General features: G+C 41.0%; 1 protein-coding gene across 1 annotated transcript; it reads right to left on the bottom strand.

Moving 5' to 3' along the window:
* Positions 1-342: 342 nt before the first annotated feature.
* LOC136436000 (gamma-aminobutyric acid receptor subunit beta-like) lies at positions 343-23,014 on the bottom strand. Its single transcript, XM_066429713.1, has 9 exons — positions 22,338-23,014; positions 20,545-20,615; positions 6,477-6,544; positions 5,035-5,258; positions 3,297-3,379; positions 2,690-2,812; positions 2,165-2,317; positions 1,449-1,687; positions 343-979 (listed from the first exon to the last, which is right to left on the bottom strand). Exons 1-9 carry the CDS (start codon positions 22,451-22,453, stop codon positions 716-718), a joined length of 1,341 nt encoding a protein of 446 aa, XP_066285810.1. The 5' UTR covers positions 22,454-23,014; the 3' UTR covers positions 343-715.
* Positions 23,015-24,599: the final 1,585 nt, after the last annotated feature.

The raw sequence follows: 24,599 nt of genomic DNA, 5'->3' as shown, positions 1-24,599 counted from the left end.
TTCCGATATCATAAGTCAAGTTATAAAAGTCTAGAGCCTCCTTCCCAATGTATAAATGTTACATACACTCGGATCAAGAATTAGCTGAGGTTTATTTTGCTATGTTGGTTGTGATCCTCACTGCATCTTCATGCCCATACATTAGAAGCCAGATAATCGACCACTATTGATCAACGCCATTCATAGGCACATGAATATACTGATGGTTCCTTGTCAAAAGTTCATATCTCGCTAGGTGCCGTGGCGGAGTCAAAAGTCAAGACCTCAAATACCGGACATTACACTCCCCATTGTTTTTTTCATGTGTAATTGCAGCATCCTGTTGATTGCAAGGCATTTTGATCTTCTCATCATTGTCAGCAACATCATCAAGTCATTCTATTGTAGCGATGTGGTCATTCTTATGTAGAAACAGGTTTTATACACCGTTCAGCGTACTTTGCCTAAACTGTACATCAGTAACATACACTTCGAAGTCAAAAGGCCTGCAAGTGCCATAAACGAGACGGTCTTTATGTATATTTTATATATTAGACTGTTTTGTAATTTTTATCTAATATGCTAAAACATTTGCATGCAGACATGTCAACTTTCTTGTATAATGTCCTAAAGATAAAAGATAATAATATATCAGTATACGACAAAATAAGTCTCACTTGATGAAATACATTTTGCTTATGGACACTTTTCTGTAATTGAAAAATAGAACTCTCAGTTATCGCAGATATACATTCCAGTAGGCAATATTGAGTATAAGGAAGGCTACAGGGAAGGCAACCCTGGCGTATCTGTCTATCGGCGCCGTGTGTCCGTACAGAACCTTCCTGGAGAACGTGTCTTTCACCGCGTTGTACTGCTTCTTAGGCTTCCGCCGCTGGCTCAGTCTCTGCAGACTCCGCCGAAATATCGTCTTCCCGGATTTCGATTTCGCGCCGTTATTTCTTAAGACGGTCCCGTTCGGCTTGACCTCGTCCATTTCCTGAAACCGGAGAAAGGACCATAAACAGCTACCCTGTACATTCAACTATGTCTGGATTCTATGCGGTGATTTGATACAGACCATTCTATTTGCAAAGGTCGCAGTGATACCAGATATGGGATCAGAAGAACGACTGAACAACAAATCAGAGTATCCGTCTAAGCACATTTTCTCAGAAAAATCTTCGTCTCGGATTGATTCTTGCGTCAGCAAAGGGCGACAAGTGTCATGCCCACGGACTACGTAATAAATACTTAACTTTATAGTAGCTAAAGTAATGTAACATTTCACTCTTCACGAAGTGCAACGACCACTTTAAAGTAATACAAATGTCATTTTTCTGCGAAATACTTATCTATTCTTTGTGCCCTTTTAAACTGTATTGACCCTCTGCAACGATGTGACGGTCGTCTATGAGACAGGAGACGTAAAATCGTGACCATGCAACCATCCAGCAAGTAGCACTTACCTGTTGATGGTCCGTTACTTCCGATGGCCTCCCGTCTATGTCTGCCGGGTTCCCCAGCCTCAGCTCCCAGTAGTAACAGTTATACGTCACGGCCGCGCATTCCAGGAAGGCGGCGAACACGAACATGAAGCACCATATAAGGTAGACGTCAATGGCCTTGCTGTAGGACACTTTGGGCAGGAAGGACGTCGTCGGGTCGTTCATGATGATGTTGGTCATTGACAGGACCGTCGTGATGCCTGGAAATGGTCGGATTAATCCATTTTAGGGCTCAAAGATTTAGCGCAGTGGTTAGTTGATCTACAATGAGTCAACTGAAAACGGAATATAATATTTTTCATACATGTCTTAACAACAGGTCGTTTATTGCATTGCTACGAAATTGAACCTGACTAAAAGATGTAGCGCAGTGGTGATTCGATCTACCGAGTACAATGAAAACAAAATATTTTTTTAAGTTTTCACAGCAGAAACTTTCGGCTTCAAAGATTTAACTATTATCTCTTTGGCGTCATCGCAAAGGAATGAAATCTGTCAATCAATCAAACTATCAGATGATTATGACGATGTTGGTCATGGACTTGCTATTGTCCTTTTACTTTTCACTGTTTCATATTTTCCATTGCAAAATACGTGAAAATTCGTCGACTTTGCTAGGGCATCCCCACTTTAAAACGGTGCAGTCTGTTTAAGATACGGCACATTTCACTACTGACCCAGCGTCACCCTTGCAGCGACAGAGCGGTGATCGACCCAGAAGGAGACCCAGGACAGGATCACGATCAGGATGGGCGGGATGAACGTGTGGATCATGAAGTACGCCACCTTGCGGTGCAGCTCGAAACTGAAGTACAGGTATGCGTACTCATCTGCAAAGACAATGTATCTGTAAATGTAAAATCATACTTATTGCAGCAACATAATGTATTGTTTAAAGTTCTGAGTAACATAGGAGGAGGTTTTGTTTCAGTGGTTGTCTTTCTAGACCAAATGGTTTCGTTATTACAATGGTTTATCCTAAAATATCTTGTGCATTGTACTAGTATGAAGAAATCCATCAAATGCTCACAAAAGAATACATCAAATATTGTTGTATTTTTTAAGGAGATACATTTGGCTGTGGATGTAGATGTAGTTCTTAAAATGTATGCCTTTACTTAAAAACATTGTAGTACACTTTGATACTAAGGAAACGGGTATCTATAAAGACATATCATCCCGTACTTAGACCCAAATCTCACCGGATGTTTCTGTAATAGTCCTGTTTTGAATGGAGAAGTACGGTAAGTAGCTGTTACTGAAGCCTTCTACTGAGTTGAGTCCGTCTTTCCAGTAGTACACCAGGTCCTGGGCGGAGTAGCCGTCTGGGAAGATACAAACAACTGGTTATCATAAGCTTTCGTATACACTAGATGACGATTCTACATGATTAGTATAAAGGAAACATATTTCAAGCAAACGGTTATGGCACAGTCAAAGCTGTACCAGTATTACCTCTGCATTACGACCACGTGTCTATTGTGGCCACTTACTGGTGTAACTCTTATCCATGTTTCCAATTGATCCAATCATCATCAGAACCCTGTCTATAGCGGCCACCTTGACATGTCACCACTCTATAGACAGGTTAGACTGTAAGTGTTTCCATCTATTTTCATCTATTCTAGTACTGGAGTTATTACTCTTACTGGATATTTTCCCGTTGCTTACTGTGATGTATACTGGTGCAAAATGGTTGCAATCGTAAATTGCATGTCTGTCAGCTTCGACCTTTTTTTCGATGTTGATAAAATACCACTTAGATGTTTGTGCTTAGGCTACAGAGTCGTGTGATTTACCGGTACTTACGGCTGCCGACCTGAAGCTCGCATTTCTGCACGTCCATCGGGTAAGTGTCGAAGTTCATGTTACAGGCTAGCGCAGCAGATACCCTACAAGATACTCGAACATTAGATACAGCATTACACACCGCGGGCTCTACACATCACATGCATCAGAACACTCATCACCGGCCTTAACATCGGCCTTTGAATAGATTGGCACCATCATCCAAAGACATTTTAGAATGTTGTTAGGCGATGGAATGGATGAAATAATCGGGTACGTGTCGAAGTTCATGTTACAGGCTAGCGCTGCAGACACTCTGCAACATACACGAACATTAGATACAGCATTACACACTGCGGGCTCTACACATCACATGCATCAGAACACTTATCACCGGCCTTAACACCGGCCTTTGAATAGATTGGCACCATCATCCAAAGGCATGTCAGAATGTTGTTAGGCGATGGAATGGATGCAATAATCGGGTACGTGTTAAGTTCATGTTGCGCGCTAGCGCTGCAGATAGCCACCTGGAATATACTCGACCATCAAATACGTCTTCACATTTGGCTCTACTCATCAGAACACTAGATCACTGGCTCTCCGAACATTAAATACATCTTCACATTCGGCTCTGCACATCAGAACACTGCATCATTGGCCCTCCTATCATCAAATAGGTTTTCACATTTAGGTCTGCACATCAGAACACTAGATCACTGGCTTTCCTATCATCAAATAGGTTTTCACATATAGGTCTGCACATCACAGTACTACATCACTGACTTTCTGACGAAAACTTGTACCTCGTGCTAGATCTGTACATTTGATCAGCATTGATATTATTTGTGGGGAAGAGATTTTGTGTTCGCAGTTTGGCTGATTTATACGTGATAAAAGAAGTAAAATGTATAAGCAAAATGTAGTATGGATTATTCTCAACATCGGCCTTTTAAATCAATAAATTGTCACCATCATTTAGGGCATGTTAGAATGTCGCTTGGCTGTTGGAAGGGAAATATAATTAGCTGACGTAAGGCTAGCGATCCGGAGCTAATAAGCAGATTGACGTACCGGATATTACTAGTTTGTAGTGAAATTACAGCAAGATGCCAGAATCATCGTTTTGGCAATCTTCTAGCCAAGATGCCTAGATGTCCATATATAGAAGTCAATATATAAAAGAGACACTCTGAAACGCCGTTGACTCTCGCCAGGTGGCCTTTCACAATAGCTCTACTGCAGGTCCGCATGAACGACTACATTCTACTACACTCGATAACATACTAATTTTTGGTGTGTCCTTTAGGCCATGTTGATGTGATTATATAATATGGATGACATCCGCGCGCGCCTCAATTTTCGCCCATTTCCAAAGAAAAAAAAAGTTTTCTACCAAACTGTAAATCGTGCAAAGCAGCTACAAAATGGGCAAATACATGCCGTAAATTGCAAAAAGAGATTTCGGAAAACAGATACTAATGTCTAGGATACCAAACTCAAAGAAGAGGACGTGAAAGACCAAAAATTAAAAATCAAATATTTGGTATACCATTCTCTGTTTGTTTCGTCATTTGTTCAACCTTCCTGACCGCGTAGATTTCATAATAAAGGCATTCTTTTTAAACCCCTTTTTTTATTCGCACGCTCTCATCAGTTTTGAAGTTCCAAGAGGGTGTCATCCTATAATCAGATCAACATGGCCTTAGTGTAAGAGTTTGTTTGAGGCTCTTGGATGCTGGAAATAAAAGCTGTGTACCTCAGTATGTACATGACTCCGCCCGTTGTGTTGATGTACACGACTCTGTTCTCCGTAGTGACAGTGTGAAACCGACTTCTCTTCGCGTTGACGAAGTACGTGTCCGGGACCCAGATGACGTCGACGTTGGCGCCGTGTAGCGTCAGGTTCCGGTTCAGGATGGACGTGTGCTGCAGCCGGTAGTCCGTCCAGTGCTGGTGCATGTAGAAAGTCAGGTTGTACTCCTGGATGAAAAACGAAAGTGAGAACATCCGAAACGCGAGAGCTAACTTAAAGACAGCTCACAAGCCTATGAAGAACGACTGAATGCAGCTTCAGGACGTTTACACGACTGCAGATGCAGAAACCAATGGATGATGATGATGATGATGATGATGATGATGATGATGATGATGATGATGATGATGATGATGATGATGATGATGATGATGATGATGATGATGATGATGATGATGATGATGATGATGATGACATCCGTGAATAGCTTCATTAAGTTAGTAAGTGTTCTTTGTACACAACGTTCACGAAGTGTTTTTACCTAGCCCTGTTAGCCTCTACCATGCCCCGCGGGATGGCTGGAAAAATAGTAGAAATTGGCCTAATAGAGTGAATAGTGTGCCAAGGGAGTTAGCTACGGATAGAGGGTCTAATTGAGCTTCCCTTTATAGCGGAGTACCCCTGGCATACTATTCACTCTATTTGGCCGATTTCTACTATTTTCCCAGCGATCCGCGGAGCCTGGTAGAGGCTAGGCCTCTGTAACCTTTCGCCGGAAAATATATACTAGGATTGGTCATTGTGATAGACGGAGAGAAAAACCGATGCACGCGTTGGATTGAGGAGGCTGTGCGGATAAGAAACTCTACTCCAGTCATGATCAGGAGGGGGGTATAGGATCAGTCACGTTTGGGACCACATTCTTTACACTGCAGCAGCGCCTCCTATCTGCAGTGTGAAGAGAACCTGCCAGTATTGCCCTGTGGAAGGCGACAGACGGTCACTAAAACATCGTCTAGGTAAAACACTAGGTTTTTATTATATACAAAGAGGTTTTTATCTAAAGAAGTAACGCAAAACAAGTAAAACGTTTTGGACTATCGACCAATCCAAAACTGGTACTGGGAGGTACCGGGCTACATATTTATTTATGGTCAAGTGTCACAGCACACTACACTGACTCTCGAGGCAGCATGGCTGATGTTTGAGAGTCAACGGTTAGGGACAGACAAATACATAAACAATTGCAATTTACACATATTAACTACTTATACAATGCTACTATTAATCATGAAGTCAATTTTAACAATTCAATTTGACATCGTTGAGTCATCATTAAAAACACAAGATAAAATTGGCAGGTACGTTCGGAGGTCAGAGGTCATATAGTGAAAAGGGTGAACTAACTCAAAATATATTCATATTGGGCTACATATTGTACCTACCATGTTGGTGTCGGAAAAGTGATCGAAACTGGACACATCAACGGTAACGCCCACACGCAGTGCTTCCCCTGTGGGTAAACAAAGAAACACATTGGTTACAACACGTTTATCTGACATCTGGAACTAAGACCAAACTAGTTCATTTTTTTAATCCGAACATATGGAATTCTTTCGTGCGACTGCAGCGAGGTCGCCGCCGCAAATTTCCGTTTCGTGAACGGTCGTTGCCATCTCTGAGAAGGGTCGTTGCAATCTCTCTCAGAAGGGTCGTTGCAATCTCTCTCAGAAGGGTCGTTGCCATCCTAAACGGTCGTTGCTAAACCAGAGAGACCGATCTTGAATCCCGAATGGTCATGGCATGTTCGGGAACTTCTCGTAACTTCCCGGATTTCGGAGAACTGTAGGCAATGACACTTGGCAATTACATTTTAGATAAATGACCTTGGGAAAACATAGCAAGGGCTGGGCTAATGTACATGTTGTAGTAAGCTTGCTTATAATGTAGTACCCTGACACAGAATTAAAGAGAGATTTTTGCCCTAGTGGAATTGGACTGTTAACCATGAACTCCCATAGACCTATGGTACTTTTCAATGTGGTAAGGTCGGTTCATATCTGACCTCTTTTCTCTCTTTTTTAAAAATGTTTAACTCTTTCTAGATACCAAACCTCCATTGAAGATCATTATGTTGGAAATGACCCTCCTTATTCTGCTTTTATGTACAAATAGGGTCTCACTTTGTGTATGCATTCGACTATTCATGTGTGTACTATAGTATTATTCCTTAAGGGTAAGAACATTCGTGAGAGCTACCAAGCTGAAATACCGTAAATGACTTTAATACGGCGGCAGGAAAAAAGAAATTTCCTTCAGTATTATGATTTGTTTTTCTTTTCGCATTCATCTATTAAGTATGAAGCGAAAAGCGAGATGTTCCTCAAAATCAAATAAAACAGGAAGAAGTCAATCAATCTTCTAGTAAGAACACAGTTAAACATACATTAAAAAAATCGACATGCATAACGAAAACGACGATCTGTACAATCGGTCAAGACAACGATCAATAAAAGTATTAACAATATGAAGATAGTACGTATACAGTTTTATTTGAACGAAAATGATAAAATGCTGAGGTTGCAATGTCACGCCCTGCAATGCTGCGGTTGGGGGAAAATATAGTAGGTCACGGCACTTAATTCTAACGATTGGAACAAACAGTACTGGCTTAGACATAAGTGATCAAATATTAGCGATGATGACATTTTAGCTGTTGACTAGTGACAGTTAAATCGGCTAAGATTATGTTACAGTTAACAAATCAAGAATTGCGTATCACTTTAGTCTCAAACCAGGACCCAAAAATCATTTGAGTTTGGCATTGACGTAGTGGTTAGATCAGAATGTAATCTCGCCTGTGCTTGTCATGTAGATTTCCCCTATGTAAGTAGCTTAAGGGATATAGCGGTGGCGCAAATATAAAATATCATTTCCTTGTTGATATCGTTTCCTATTACCCAGGCATTACCCTCTAGCTTATCGTGTAGGGCATCTTCCTCGAAACCCCCCTACCCCGAGACATTCAAATCGAAGTCTTTTGATCGTAAGGGATGCCGCTAAATCATACTATCGACTTTCTTTCCGGTTGACAAGAATAGATGGGCGGTGCAGAGGCCTTTGAATGCTGATATTTACGTTAACGTCGCCACGTTACCTTTAATCTCAGCTGCGATCAACAATGTGTGGACGGCCCAATCTATTGATCCTTCACCCGTTCGCAGTGGCTGCAACCTCCCGTAGATTGCGGGTCGTTTTAGCTCTGTTATTGTGATAAATGCGGGCCATAAAGTGATTCAGGGTTATTGTTGCAACCACCATGCAGTAAATGCGTTGACGAATGCCCAATTTCTCTATAGTTATCCCATAAAGGGCAGGACGCTCAGGGTAACGCTGACTGATGGCACTGACGGGAGGCCATTGTGTCTGCTGGTAAAAATCAAATCTTCTGTCTGTCTCTGATTGTCTGTTTGAATAGCGCCCAATGAGGACGGTTTCAAGGACTTTCAGTCTTTGGAGCTCGTGCAATGTTCTCTTAATTCATTAAACTTTGCGGGGATGTCTTTCCCACAGGCGCCGATCTAGAAAACCCTTCAAAGAACTGTGCATTGTTTTTATCTTCTTCACTCGCCCGTAAGCCATACGTTGAATTCCTTACCAGTTTCGAAGATATCTTTCCTTACCAATTTCGAAGATATCTTTCCTTTTTTGTCTGTTCATTCTTTTCGCATCCATCTATTAAGTATGAAGCAAAAAGCAAAATGCTCTTAAAATTTTAAAGCAAATAAAAAAGGGGAAAAGTCCATCAATCTTCTAGTAAGAACACAGTTTTAAAACATACATTAAAAAATCAACGTAAAAGACGATCTGTACAATAAGTCAAGACAACGTACCTGTATAATCAATAAAAGTATTAACAACATGAAAATATTATAGTTTTGTTAGAAGGAAAATGATAAAACGCTGAGGTTGCAATGTCACGCCCTGCAATACTTATAGTAAACCATCTTTGAAAGTGAAGAATTGAAGCTCATGAAGATAGGATCCTTTGGGGATTAGATCGATCCCGGTATCTTTATTGCGTCCCTGTCGGATAGTTTCCAACCCAATATATCTCACGGGCGTTGGCAGCCACCTTCTATTGTTATCTAACTCTTGCAGATCTCTTATACTCCCGGGGGCGCTTCCATGTGTGCCATAGGCCTCGAGATAAAATTGGAAACATTAATTTCCGCATCAAAGCATTTATAACGAATTATGATGATATCAAAGTTCTTTGAACAGAATCAGAAAGTTTATATCTAGCCGGCATTCCTCAAGGCAATACTGACTGCTTCTACTTTCGCACTATGGCTAGCTGGTTGTGGGGTCGTGTGGAGTACCGACTAGCCTCCATTGCAGACTCCTTCCGGCTGTTTTCTTTTTCAAGTTACAGCTTTACTCTGACATTTTTTTTTCTTGTTGCCAACAACAAGAAAAAAATATATAATAATAAAACTATAACTTGAAAAATAAAACAGCCGGAAGGAGTCTGTAACGGAGGCTACGGAACGACAGGGTTTTCAGCCCAGAACCCAGCAGTCCCGGCGCCACCGATGTTGTACCCTTGAGAAAAGGCACTTTACACGACTTTCCTCACTCCACCAAAGTGTAAAAACGGATATATTATATATATATGTGTGTCACGAAACCTGCAATAGCTACCTGTGCCCCACGTGAATTGGACTGTTGCAATTCTAATGAAATAAAAAGATAAAAAGAACTTGGTGATTTGCCAGTTGACACGGAGTATGGATTTAACAGATGTGTACAAGGGTCTGTTGCCGCCCAGCTTTACTCGATTGAATTAAATTTTATATGCGAATATACCAAATTTTAAGCCGAAAGAAACAGATTATTTACGAAAGTATCCAAAACCTCTAAAAAACTTTTCTAGATTAAGAAATACACAGAAAGCCATACTCCTTTTGAAGTTTTCCAACCCACTCATCATTGAAAGTGTGGGATTTTTTATTTCCCACTGCTTTCAAATAAGAAATCAAACCCCACATTAGTACCGTTGATATAGAAACTTATTGTAGACTAGCAATATAGTATGATCGTGTATCACATGTATGCCTTATGTTTTACTTTACATTTGTACTTCGACATTGTTGTAAGCATGCAATTAGCCTACGGTGATGAATTTGCAATTATTATCCTAAGATAATAGAGTAATGACAGCACATCGAAATCACAGGTATCGTGTTGATGATTGTCTGCATCAACAGATCTTTCTGAATTTGAACTATCATGCAATGGTGGACTCAGTCTGATAAATGCATTTATTCAATTAATACAAGTTCATTATATTCGCAAAACATTGGACATGCTTAATCAGATTTGCAGTGGAGTGAAAAACAGCGCAGATCACTAGACTTCGCAAAAAACAAAACACGTTACTTTGACAAATACCCTGTCAAGTATAACAAACTGCATACAATTGAAAATCAATCTACCTGGAGGCAACTTCTCTATCATTTAATCCGATCTAGTCTGGGTCCTAGTCCCGCCACATAGATCTATGTTAGTACGGGCTGCCCTACGGTGCAACACAGACCATAGAACTGGATTTTAGCCACCTGGGTAAATGCAGCCGTTCAGCAAAAAAATGTCTGTATCTGGTCCAAAGTAAATATAGGTTAGACAGATTGTCAAGTTTCGAACTTAATGCAAAACTTACAGTTCATCGCTGAAGACAATTGCTTCTGGCACCAACGCCAACCCATGCATGATTAACATTTTCCATCTACAACTTGAATCATGTGATTGAACTTGTTTTAAATCATGATGAATTTCCTTGATTGTCGGAGGCTGCTTACTGTCAAATAAGTGCATTTCGACCTAGGTTTTAATCTACGGTCGCATTAAATCTGATTCATCCCACAATGATACCTTTTTTTCACACTTATCTTGGTGGACCAGAAGCCTGCTTGACGATGAAATATCCCCACGTCCCGCTGTGCCTTGTTTACACTAATGCCATTAAGTTCACGTGCTGTTCGCTGCTATCTGCGTCATTTAACGTGCCATTATGTCGTTAGTGTGGGCTGCTTTGATAATCAAAATTAAATCGGGATCACGGCGTACGATATACATTCTACACGCAGCGGAGTGACGGATCATCCTTGCGGCAGCCGCAGCTGAGATCGCGGTGTAATAATTTGACTGTCAGTCAAGCACAATGGGAAAGTCTTGCCTTGGAGCAATGAAGGCTCACCGTCGTGACGCTGTTCTCAGAATCACCAGCCTTACATAACTAGAGAAAACTTTACGCCAAAAATAGTTACTCAAGCAACTAGATAAGATTTTGAAACAGTATGACGTTTCAGGCAGCATCCGCTGTCTTTCGTCAGTGACTAACGATAGGACTGGAAAACAAGATTTTATACCAAAACTCTGAGGTATATGTTAATGAGGTCAAAACAATTCAGTATGTCTTAACAAAGTCTTCAAAAGAAGATTAATTCAAACAAGATTTATGCTAATAGTTCAATTAGCTACTGTTGTTTTAGTACAGTAACTAAATGCTATTCGTCCGGGGGTAAGGGGTGGAAACTTTGTTTACGAAGGTTAAGGTGTAAACCAGAAGGGAGATTGTTATGTAGATATATGTGTAGTGTCAAGTCCTTTCATATATGATGAAAAATAGGACCAGCAAACGAGTATATAGCAAAATTACGTAGCATTCAAAAATCGTATCAATTTTTCATTAGCCCCATTTCTGTGATACATCCTTACTTTATAGCCCTTCTTATTTTGCACACCTCCCGCATAATTTTAAACAAAGTAATTCCATAAAGAATGTGTTTGTGTTGTTATTATCTCCATGAAAAATGGAGATATAGTTTTTGGTGTGTGTATGTCTGTCTGTCTGTGTGTGTGTGCGTGTGTGTTTATGTTTCCGCACGACTGCAGGCAGCATAACTCAAGAACCCCTTGATGAATTACAATGAGATTTATTATGTGGGCGGGTGTTGTCCAGCCGAAATGCAAGGTCGATTGTGGGCTCCCTTGTATGTGACCTTGGTACTGCAGCAGAACTTCCGTTTTTGTATCTTTGGGCCTGGACGTGCTGTGGTCTTGTTATATGTGTATTGTACACGGCGATGTATTATATATAATTGCTGATGAATGCTTGATGTCGATGACAATTCATGTTCCTTTCCATGCAAAAATACCATTCCATTGCAATTTTGTCGACAACTAAAACTGTGAAGCAAAATTTACAATGAACATGAATTAGCAATGATTACTATTGACTCTAGTCGTGTGCATGTGCAGTTGAATGCTATCACATGGTCTGATGTCTATCCGTCCTAAAACAAATATATCCTTCAGTAATGTCAAATTGCTTAGGGCCAAATACGCCAGATCCTATGGACGAATTTGTTATGGCGATAATCTATGATGTGAATTCATGTAATAGATACTTTCTTAGAGGCGTATGACCTAGCTAATAAATAAATCATGTGCCGTCGTATTTTAATAATCCCAGTAGATCATTATTAGGAGAAATACGTTGTTGTTCTACGTGCTTCACATATTACCCGGTTATGCTCGCCCATTTGTAATCATCAGACGATTCGTGAGAGAACTCCGACGAGGAAGATTAAAAGCTCACAAAACTCACCGCGGCAATAAATTCATCCATGGGCGATGGCGATATATGAGTCGAGAAGACTTCCAATAAATTTTGTTTTTTCCCCGTTAATCCTACTCAGTCGTCCCAACACGCCCATTATGAACCCGCTGTAACCTTTGATAAACAATCTAACAACCCTTTTAAAGTCGTACGTGCCATAAATACTGCATATTGCCGTCCATACTATTCATATTATTCATATAAAATCTAGTGTACTTGGAGTCATAATGCAAAGAACAGATATCTTCATAACTACGGCTTTTTAAACATTAGATAGAAAACACGACCTTGTTGAAAAGCGGCCATGTGGCCGAACAAATATTTCAAAGAAAAATAAAGGCTTTGACTTTGACTTAAAATGGGCAACATTAAGTTTTGACATTTTTCATAGCTGCTGTGTTCAGCGACTGAACCTCGAAGTGTTTCAAATTTGCAGATTAATTTCAAGGTTAAGATATAAGACATGGTGAGCAATCCTTGCGCTATGGCCACGTGAGTACAAACACACTATTGTATTAGGAGCAGGTACTGACTGAAACGTACCCCTTGGCATACATACAGATTTTTGGCCAGTGTTTTGAAAAATCTAAGTCATGCAGCTACTTTTGTCCCAACGTCACTATGTTTGCATAGTTCGACTTTTGTTAGTATCATGGGGAATATGTCGAGAACAATGAATGTACTTTGAGTTGTGTTATTGGATATGTAATATTGTGTTTATGACGCTTGAATGTCATTAACTTACTTGGCCACAATAACTGAACAGCAACAGACGTTCCTCTAGGTTTGTGGGGTATCAAAAAGTTTCCCCTGAGTGAACTAAGATAATGGATTTTCCAGCCAATAATGTTTTCACTGCGTGATAAAACAGCCAGTGAGCTATTTCGCAACTGCCTGAAGCCACAAGATGAACGCCCTGTAGAGCAAAGGGTGAAAGCACAATAGCTTTCCACTGCGTCGATGGATTTTCATGATTTTTAGACGTTTTAGTAAGAGGTGACTAAATGATAGGAAAATGGATTTATATTGTAACCTAGTACTTTCGTCAAGGTTAACTGGTTGTTAATGGATAGGTAACCTCATCTTTGGTAAAATGATGGCATAAACAAACAGGAAACCCCCGCAGCTAGCTGCATGGTAGGATTAGGATAGAGATGCCAGCCTACCATTAAATAGGTCAGTTCTGCCCACGACAAAACCTGTTGCTAATCTATTACCAAGATGCAGGGATGTTTGGAGGTTCTTTATCAAAATGAAAGGCAGCGTTTGCCTTGACTGTTACCGGCCCCCTGAGGTTAATGCCCACAACACTTGACAACTATTTTTTGGAGGTATCCGACGTATTATTATTTTCTAGTTGTTAATTTACCTAATAATGTCTACAAGGTTGTTTAACTGTCGACCCTACGGCCAACATTATTTTATGATTTCCATTCGGCTGATACATAAACTTAATTGCTCCCTAACCCCCTTATTAGGAGCAGATTTTGCCATTAACGTTGCACTTTAACCGTAAATACTTAATGATAACAAATGCACCACGCAGGGCCCGGTGATTTAAGATTCCCTTAGGACATCAAAGTTACCAAGTCACGAACTTACAGGTTGAATCAATCGCAGTTCTTCCTTTTATTAGACAAATGGACCACTCCAAGATATCGAAAAGATTAACAATGTTTTGAAATCGTAGCACCTTGACGCGCGTCACTGAATACGGCGATCGTCAAGATATAAAGCGAAGGTCTGACAGTCCGTGCGTACCTTATTCTATTCATCAGCAGTGGTAATACAGTGTAGACATTTTTCAAGTAGGCAACGACTTGTGCTGTCTTTCCATCACTCTTTTTGCTTTTAACCTCGATTGACGGAATCACCACATGGGAAATCACGAATGTTGCACTTAGTGGAACAAGTTTGCCTGGGTAATGGCAGACAATTACCTACTGAGTATTGAAAGGACATTACTGGAAACCACAAGCTTGCTCCGGGAGACTTTGATTTGACAGAAGTAGCTAGTGCAAGCTTTTAGTTTTAGCAATGGATTTAATGGGTTTAGGCTATCAAGAGGAAGGTGTTATTTTGTTTTTTTACTGTCGGTGTCGTGTGGACGTAATAGTGATGTGTTTGGCCCCAAATCCAAAGGTCCTGGGTTCGAAACCCCTGATATGCCACCGATGGGTGTGCCCAAACGAATTTCCGTATTCCAACCAGGTGTAAGAAATAGGTACCTGACTTCGGTTGGGGAAGTAAGAGGTGGTGGAAGGAAATACTATACCCTGTTTTAACCGTGATTCAAACAGCAGAAAATAATAACTTGACAGCATGCGATTATTATTGAATCTCTGTTTGAGTTGATAGGTGAATGTTTAGCTTACTATTAAATCAACAACGTCTTTTCCGATATCTTCTAACCAATGCCATCAGATGAAAGAGCTGTCAATACAGCACCAAGTGTAATCTGTATCGCATTGGACCTGTATGACATAGTGAAAATAGTGAAATACAACATATGTAATTGGTCCCAAGAACATTTAAATCACAACTCTCTGCATGGGATTTAGTGTACATCATATTGTTAAATGAAACAAAATCATTATAGGACTTCAGAAGCTAGCTGTGAAAAAAGGATGTAGGCAATTAGCCGTGTTGCTGAAACATAAGCCCCCCCTCTAACTGGACCCGCGGCACGCAGGAGGCGTCGCTGCCTCCTGAACTGGATTTGTGTTACCCTTGACTTTGTAATGGAAATATCATTCAAATCGAAAAAGTATATATGAGCAAGAAGACAACAAAGCGAACAAAGCTTAAAAAGATTCGTTTTTTGTCGATGAAATTTGTTGACTGCTTTGTCAATTCGATCGACCGCAGTGACGCCGCCAGCGTGCCGCGGGTCCAGTGAAAGGGGGGGCTATAATTGTAATCACGCTCGTGCTCGTTCCAACAATTACTGGCTGGATTTTACAACTAGCGTGTGGGGTTAACTTGATGGGCCGTTCCGAGGACCGGAAATTAAAGGCTGATCTCAGGATTGGCTGATCCATCAGGGAGAGTCAATCTGTATCCACTTTGAGTACATGAAATGAGACGCGGAATCCCTCCCCGTGATCTGATTGTTCCTCTTGCTCAGCTAGGCTGATCCGAGGTCCGTGGGTTGTAAGAATGCTGGAGACTGTGTGAGTGTTCGTGTGTGTGGTAGTTCTTTCTGTTTGCGTCTCCTCTGTTCCTCCACTTTCTGGAAAGTCTATTCCGGGTAGCCGCAACGTAGTAGTAATAGGAGTATTTTTCTACGAGAGGAATCAATGGGCCGTATAGTCAAAGACGGAATCGTTCTTCAATGCAAGATATGTTCTTCTACTCACCAAGTATCTCTTTTTCTGTCGATTTCTACAATTGTTTTTTTTTTCCATTACACCAATGTCGAAGGTCTGGAAGAGACTAACACCGGGGGGTCCGCAGGTTCAAACATTATTTTTTCTTGGGACGACTGACAGGCATTCAGTTCCAACCGAAGTACTTGTCTGTGAGCATTGGCCTTGTTTTTGGACTTTTTATAGAACCTTTATCTGCAAAGTCATGCCCGAAGGTTAATTGTAAGGGGACGCTGGGATACACGATAACGTAAGGGAGGTTAGCAAAATGCCCAGTCTATAGATGCATCAGATATTCCAACGTACGTACATCTGGGGGTTGACTTATATGTTTCTATATATTCATGAAGGTGACGAAGCGAAACTTAACTATTATTGGGCATTTGATCAGCAGCCGTAATTCCTCTTTTCGCTAAAAGCGATTAGGGCCTTATGATTAATCATCCATTTGTGGCAATAACATTCCGTAGACCCTTTACGACGATACATTGCTTAACTTAGATAATGCTTACTTCAGGGACCTGTAAAGTTACTTTACTGCTCTCCTTACACCATTAAATCAGCAATTACTATGCATAACTATCTACTGAAGGTGATTAATCGCTGAATAATGATGCTCAGAATAATAATGCTATCTAGCAGCATGTTTATCGAAAACTGTTTTTTTCCATCTATTTTCAGCAGCGCAATCTGTTTTGATAACCAGTTGTCTTAATTAAGCGTTTTTAATAGTGTTTTAGAGTTACAGTATGGTTATGATAATAAGAGCATACAGATGGTAATTTGCTACTTGCGTTAGTTGTAAATAGCTTGGTTTTAAGTACTACTTGTACGATACGTACGCAAGCCCCGTGGCTACCATGTACTTGTTTTTAGTAAAAAATAAACCTTTCATAAAATCTGCTTGGCATGATGAGCAGTCCACATTTTTGTGGAACTTGGGGTGGATCTCCTATCTCCAGATTCATCAGTACGAATCGGTTGATCTAGCTCATGATGGAGGTTTATTACATAACAAGTAGCGATGTTTTGGCTAAATTACGGGCCGACGACACCACAGACGGAGAGTCTGACATCACACTGCAAGGCTCTGTTTGAGACACTCATTACTTAAGACACCGCTTGAGGCATTTCATTAAGTTCTTTTGATTAGCCACTGGGGGTTTTAACCTCAGGCCCGTGGAAGGAAATAAAATATAAGAATAACTTTATTGCAAGTTCATGCTCAAAGGCTAATTGCAGACAAACAAGTACATGGAGATACATGGAAATCGAAATAGTTATCTAGTCTACCATGAACGTTCTACGTTGACTATAGGTGACTATGGTTGGGTTTGACTTCTTTTTTAAAGGCAGTGGACAATGAAGTGACCCACGTTTAGAACTATAAGAGGGTTGTTTTTTTTTTAGTAGAAAGATGGATTTTTCTAAATTATTCAAATGGTGAAGGCTAGGAGAATATATACACATCCATTTAAAGATGAGCTATACGTGTCCTAACTAACTGACAACAATATTAAAACTGCCCCATGTAATAAGCTTTGCAACAATAAGCCATTTGATTAATTGTACAGCATGCAAATGTGATTTACACACTTTAAATGAGGCAGACAATATGATGTAACAATCAAATTTAGACTTATCTTTAAGATCAGAATCCTTAGAAAATTGTGGGTTTCGTGCTTTTGACCTCATTGAACATGGCATTGAGAAGCTATACTTATGTAGTGTGGAATGATATTTCATTATACTCAAACGAACCCTGCCGTGCAAATACCTGACAGTGTATGTGTATGTTCTGAATCTTTTGTTTGACTATTTCGTTGGTTTGGGTTTTCAGGACACACAGCCAGAGTAATCGTTTCAACATTTTCATTAATATTTTGCACAGTAATTTTGAACAATATACATCAGAAACGTAGTGCGTATAGACATTTTTTCATTGCATTCAGCATTTGCCATTTACCCAGTGCACCGTAAGCCTCATTGCAACTGAGGTCACAAAGGTAATTGCCTGAGGTTAATTTAAATGTTTCATACAACACACCCCCGGGTATGTCTCATCCATTAATCCCATGTGCTTATGGTGGCACCTGCACTCCCGATGGCGACTCTCAAATAATGCATACATGACATTATCCAGAGGCAGAGACTGACACTTGCGACAAAGATGCACGTCATAAATCTCTACAGACGATCGCAGCTAGATCCAGACACATCGTCGTTCGGCTGAAGCCGCTTATGGTAGTAGGTTGAAAAATATAGACAGAGGACGATATCATCATTATCTGAGGCTGTTTTCGGATTTATTTTGTAATTCGAAGATACATTATAAAAGATACATACTTCTGCCAGACTTGGACATAGGACTTGTCGGGCCAATACTTATTTAGCTTGCAAGAGAACATCTAGAGTCATTCAAGTTCCTACTCAAATGCGACCTTACCCTGTCACGATGGTGATATTCATGGCACACCATACTTCATACTACATAACATTCACATAGTCATAGACATTCTACAACACTTACAAAAATACCAAATACAAAAAATACACATGCAACACAGCCGACGGACGAACCACACAAAAATACCTGACATCAGATATGAATGCCTAATAGCTTATTTACAGAGACGCAAATTTCACATAGACATTCTACAACACTTCCAAAAATTGCTGGCATCATATATGAATGCATACTAGCTTATCTACAGAAACGCAAATTTCACATAGACATTCTACAACACTTACAGAAATACCTGGCATCAGTTATGAATGCCTGATAACTTATTTACAGAAACAAAAAAATCCACATAGACATTCTTTAACACCTACAAAAATACCTGGCATCAGATATGAATGCATAATAGCTTATTTACAGAAGCGTTGATTGATAGACGGCCAGTTATTATTCTTGTTGCTGGTCGCTTTTGATTAGATTGCACGCTGCAGTCATTACGCCAACATGCTACTGATATTATCAAAGCCGCCCCATTTGACACCAGCATTTTACATTGCTCTGCACAGTATACGCCTAGTAGGAAGGTGACCTCCGCGATGAACGTGGCGGCAATCGTGAAACGCTGGCAAATCGAGGCAGATAACATTCAAAGGTGCCGACCTGACGAGTGCATACACTCCAGGACACGGCGGCCATTCGGGGACTCGGCTTATCGCATACCCACCATCGTTATCACGTTCTCACAGGACGTAATTAATTGAATCGTTCCGATTTTCAATCACGGAAGAGTGGACTCTCATTCCCATGGTATATTATAGATTGTGTGATTTAGTTTTTGCACAACATTTGTCAAGGGTTCGAGTGTTGTCAGAGCGACATAGAAAGAGCCTCTAAGAAGATCCATATTGGCGTATTTTGATCATTTAATTGTTTTACCTCTTGCTTTCGCCGTTTAAATCGACAGTCTTATTCCTATTGAAGTTACGTGGTGTGCTAGGTCATTGCATGATATAACCTTCAACATTGCAAAGCGATTTCAACAATTTTTCTAGCATTGGTTTACGCCATTGATTATTAAAGTATTTATCAGCTTAACAAAGGAAAGTTATTCAGGTATTGTCGTTCATAGAACTTCCTTATCGTTGCAGGGTAGTTCTTTGTGGCGTTCAAGCGATTATCTGATAAAGACGTATTCTATGCTGATATACTATGTCCATTCTAAGATATGATAAACACCCGCGTCTTTGTCACTCGATACTTCTCTGAAAGATCTCGTCCCAGGATTAATTTGTATGTTTTCTCCAATGTGGACCCGACCTTTTGACTTCGGTCCCAAGAGGACGTCTCCAGCAGATATATTCTAATGAAAAATCGACAGATTTGATGACTCAAGAAAACAATAGGTCACATATTTGGAGACAAATCAATTGTCCAATGAGCCACAGCAGAGAAATTTTGTGTTCATAAAAGATCGAGAGATGTCATACTCATGCTAGTCAGGGACATGAGTTTTACTGGGAGGATCGTCAGGGTGACAATTGCAATTTCAGGAGTGTTACGAATGTCTAACCTTCATCAACTTCAATGTACATATGTGCCAAAGCATGTCCTTCCCATGTGACATGTATGAGATCATATGATGCACAGTGTGTCCGCCATGGCACAGCTCACACACGGTATGAAATTGATATATACCATAGTGCTGCAACGCATCATAAAACATGGCTTTCACCATGGGTGATTGCGTAGGCATCATGAAACATGGCTTTCACCATGGATGATTGCGTAAAAAGTTTTTTTGACTTCCGGAGAAGCATACTCTGTCTTAACAACCGCATCACAATATAAAAGCTGCGGTACTACAATGCTGTTGGAACGTTTGCATTTTCAACCTTTCGTCATGATAACAGTTCTGGGGAGTTAATGTCTGGTAAAACCAGTCCAAAGACTTTTTTTGCTCAGTATGACGCGATAAGCCCAAAGCAACCCAAAGTCCCTACCTGCATAGTGAGGCCTCAGACGAGCGTCGTATCCCTCCAGCAAGGAGTTGATCATATTGGTGTACGTAATGCTGCAAGGCAAAATAAATACAGTTGTACTTAAAGTAATGTTTATGGTATATGCATCAATCACTTTATCTTTTAATAATCGTTTCATTATAGTATCTCTTATTGTTTTACCAACAAACGGTTTGTCATTTCTTACAAATTTCGTCTCTTTTGGGTGATATATTCAATGTAATTGCTGGTGATCATGTGGACTTCATTCTTTTTTTTTTTAATGCCTTGAAAGCTCAATTTATTACCCCTCTTGGGCGAGAGGTGCCGACGTTGATACATTGATGTGTTGTTGTTTTTCCAATGCGAATTCTAATAATCCACTCATGTCCCAGGGTAGCCGCAGTAGCTGTTGTGCTGTAATTGGTGCATGAATAATTTACGCCTGAGGTCATACTCATCTGAACTGTGACAAAAATCTTTGTCGGGAGGATTGCACAGTTTATTTTCCTATCTAACGGATTAGTGAGAGAACATTTATAACTGTCCTGCATGTCTTTCTTTAAAGGATTAGACCATTACTCGCAGCGAATGTCCCCATTTTTGCGGCACATCAGTCACATGTCATTCTCACGTCTACATGTATCTGGATCTGTATCTATATAGCCGCCATTCGGCGTAACACACCAGCTTCGCATGTACGCAGCGCGGTAGCAGCTGGTTATATTACACCGAACGGTCTGTTACACCTAGTCTTCGCATATCTGACCGCAACCGTTCTTTAAAGCTATTTAGTGAGGATGCTCCTACAGCACTTGATGACAAAGAGCTCCATTCTACTATGGTTCTCGGAAAATACGAATTTTTGAACACAGTGTTATTTGAATCATTTCCCTCCATCATGAATAACACATACATGCGTTATTCGTGATGTAGGGAAGCCGCAGAAGCTGTAGGCATGTCTACCAGCGGCTACGCATCGTCAAGGTTGTTTTGGGAGACAGACGACAACAATTTCATCACACATGCTCAAGGGCACAGCGCGCGTCCCAGCGGAGAAGCAATGATGGAGAATTGTAGCAAAACAGCTCTCGGCATCTCCATGAATCACTGTGCAAGACGAACGCCCTACCCCAGGTCCTCAAATACGTGAAGAATAACACCTGCTCCAGCTTATTCAATTCTACTCGGGTGAAACCGACCTCGATATAAGTAGACGCGATTATGTGTCAAACCGCGACTGCAGATGCAGAACCCAGCAAATGATGATGACGATATATCAAACCACTTTGTCAGCATATGCAGAACCCAGCAAATGATGATGGTGATATATCAAACCACATTCTCACCAAGCGTAGAAGGTTCTATCACAGAACCGTCCACACTTGCCAAAAAAGTGGATTAATGACACCAAAAGCATTCCGTTCCAACATTGCGCTGCGTTCTGTTCAGCCGGGAACGGAAAGTCAAGATAACTTCATGCCACTCTCCTGTAGGTCCAGATAACTACACGCCACTATCACCATTAAGGCAAATATCAGTGTACATCAACGTTATTTGCATCCTGACAAAAGGTCTAAAGCTTGACAATCAGACGTTGTTCTTTGATTTAATTTACGCCACTTTTTTAATTCTATAAGAAGTAGAAATTAATGCAAGCAATCAATTATGTGTTTTGTGTGGAAATTGATAACTTTTCGTCAAACAAAGCAAATTAGACAATAGACACGTACGGAACCTGTAGTTTTCTAAAAGTGACGGATGCAACGCATGGGGGTAGGCGCTGTCAGTCCTACCTTGTCTCGCTGGTGCCAGGTGAAATTGGAGTCCCGTGCAACTGGCGCACAACAACGGCAAGCAGAAGTAGGTCCAAGCAGACTTTGGCCCAGATCTGGTAGTAGGTCCAAGCCATGGTTCTACAGCCTCAGCAACCTTCGGGGAATCTAGCACACCCCACGCTTTGTTATCCCACTCTAATGAGCATCTCCTAATCGATCTGAATCGGCCGTCGACAATCCCGGTAATGAGCTGGATCCGCGCGTGAAGAGGAGGATCATCCCCACTCTGCCTGGCTGCGGCATCGGTGGATCCCACCGTGCAATAACCGCTGAAGGCCGAACGAGTCCTTTGAGCTGAAGAATACGGCAGTTAATGAGCTCCAACACCCGGAGGGTTTTACTCGGCGGCAGTAAATCTGCGAGTCAAACAGCAGACGGAACTTTCTCAGCAGGGTTACGGCGAGGAGAGTCTCCGCGGCACGCAGGAGCGGTGTCGGCCTGACGCGCCGTGCACGGAAGGAGGTGTGTGTGTCACAGGACAGACAGGTCACGTGCATCTGATGTCGCACCGACTGACACGCCGGCTTCGCTCAGTGATTGCATCCGCCACGACGATCTCGCCCATAATCCGCAGCTGCAAACCGCATCTCTTATGAGCATGCGGCAAGGGCGTTTTGACATACAGGGCAACAAATAAAGTTGATCAAGGATTGACCTAGGGGTCACTCTGCCTGCAATCCTAGACAAGGTTTGCTCTCATGACGTAACGAATCGTGTCGGGGTCTGTGGGACAAACTTTCGTTCTTTATTTATTTATTTCGGGTATAAAAACAAACCCATAGGACCACAATATATATTTAAAAGAGCTATAGGCTTTAACACAAACACCGAATGACATACAAACACAAAGGGGTTTAAAACCAAACTAGATGCACAATAGGCCGTACACATTACGGAAATATGAGTTCCTGTAGTAGGCGTCAGATACTAACAGGCTCCTGACCAAACGGTTCTCTGACAAGCGTAATCTATTTAAGAAAGAATAGCATACCCTCCTTCGCCTACATTCGAAAGTGTCGGTCAAGAAGTGTACAAACGTTCCACTAGCACTGCACCGTCGTGGCAGATTCATAACCTTTTGTGTAACGAGAAAGTAATATCTAAGGGCTTCATGAATACGGATCATAACATTCATTACTACGTGTGCGCCCCTCCCCCTGCCTTAGTCGGAATGATGAAACACATGTAAGGGCTTCATCGCAGCCACTCTTATAACTTCTGTAAAGCGCTCAGTTGATTCAATGTCTAATTGAAACTTAACTTGGAAACAATCAGTTTTGACCCATATTCAGTCGTATCAAAACCGTTTAAGCCGTAGCAATAGTCTCATAACGAAGCGTATGTCTTCAATTTTTCGACGTAAATTTCCTTTGAAACATCTGTCTACCAACCCTTGACTAAGCACAATCTACATGGCGAAATTGCATTCAAAGTGTGACAGGCGTTAACGCTCTGAACACCCCCTCATTATGTGGCCAGACCAATGTTATAGAGTTAACTGTAGTATTTACTTGTCCCATAGAGCTCTGAGATGTGATCAATGCAATGGCTGAAAGGCACATTAAGCAGTGCCTATATTACAAACGACAGCAATACCAACACAGACAGTATTGCATACATCAAAAGTTACACAAATTATATAGATTATACAATTATACCTCAAATAATGATTAAAAAAAGTAATATCATTCATAATTGTTGTTAAAAAACATCCTTCTCGCAGTTTCATCCCACTGGAACGTATATGCTGAAACCGGAGTGAAGGCTGATGAATTTTTCCTTGCATCTGGCATTACTCCACCATCCTTCTCCACCTCACTCTATCCTCTGCCGCTCTCACAGCTGCCGCCAAGCTTAATCCTGTCCACTCTTTTAGAATGCCCTATCTACGAAAGTTATACACAGCACGACCAATCAGAACCATTGGTTGGTTTAAGTTTTGTGTAGCTTTTAGTTTTGAGAAAGATTTGAGATTTGTTGGTAACAGTTATATCTCTACCCCGGAATACCAGGGTGTAAGAACTCGCCATCAGACGTCCCTCACCTCTTCTGGCCTGAAGTCTTGTAAACGCTGAGAACATTATTCAATTTCGCCACACAATTTCGTTGGCTCCAAGTGTCACTTTTTTGTGGGCGTTTATGGCGCGTCGCCACTGGATCGGAAAAAGTCTTATCAATCACTGGCAGGGGAAGCGACGGGGAAAACGGAAATCGAAGTTA

The sequence above is a fragment of the Branchiostoma lanceolatum genome, chromosome 5, assembly GCF_035083965.1.
Source record: "Branchiostoma lanceolatum isolate klBraLanc5 chromosome 5, klBraLanc5.hap2, whole genome shotgun sequence".
NCBI lineage: Eukaryota > Metazoa > Chordata > Leptocardii > Amphioxiformes > Branchiostomatidae > Branchiostoma > Branchiostoma lanceolatum.
The sequence above is the reverse complement of the archived record's forward strand: the minus strand, read 5'-3'. Positions and strand labels throughout refer to the sequence as shown.

What these genes read in the sequence shown, in the direction of transcription:
- LOC136436000 (XM_066429713.1), bottom strand. Translation starts at nt 22,453, where the DNA reads ATGGCTTGGACCTACTACCAGATCTGGGCCAAAGTCTGCTTGGACCTA. An exon ending in CCTGGCACCAGCGAGACAAG is followed by an intron (nt 20,616 to 22,337) that starts GTAGGACTGACA and finishes TTTGCCTTGCAG; the next exon opens with CATTACGTACACCAATATGA. An exon ending in CGCTGCAAGGGTGACGCTGG is followed by an intron (nt 1,688 to 2,164) that starts GTCAGTAGTGAA and finishes GACCATTTCCAG; the next exon opens with GCATCACGACGGTCCTGTCA.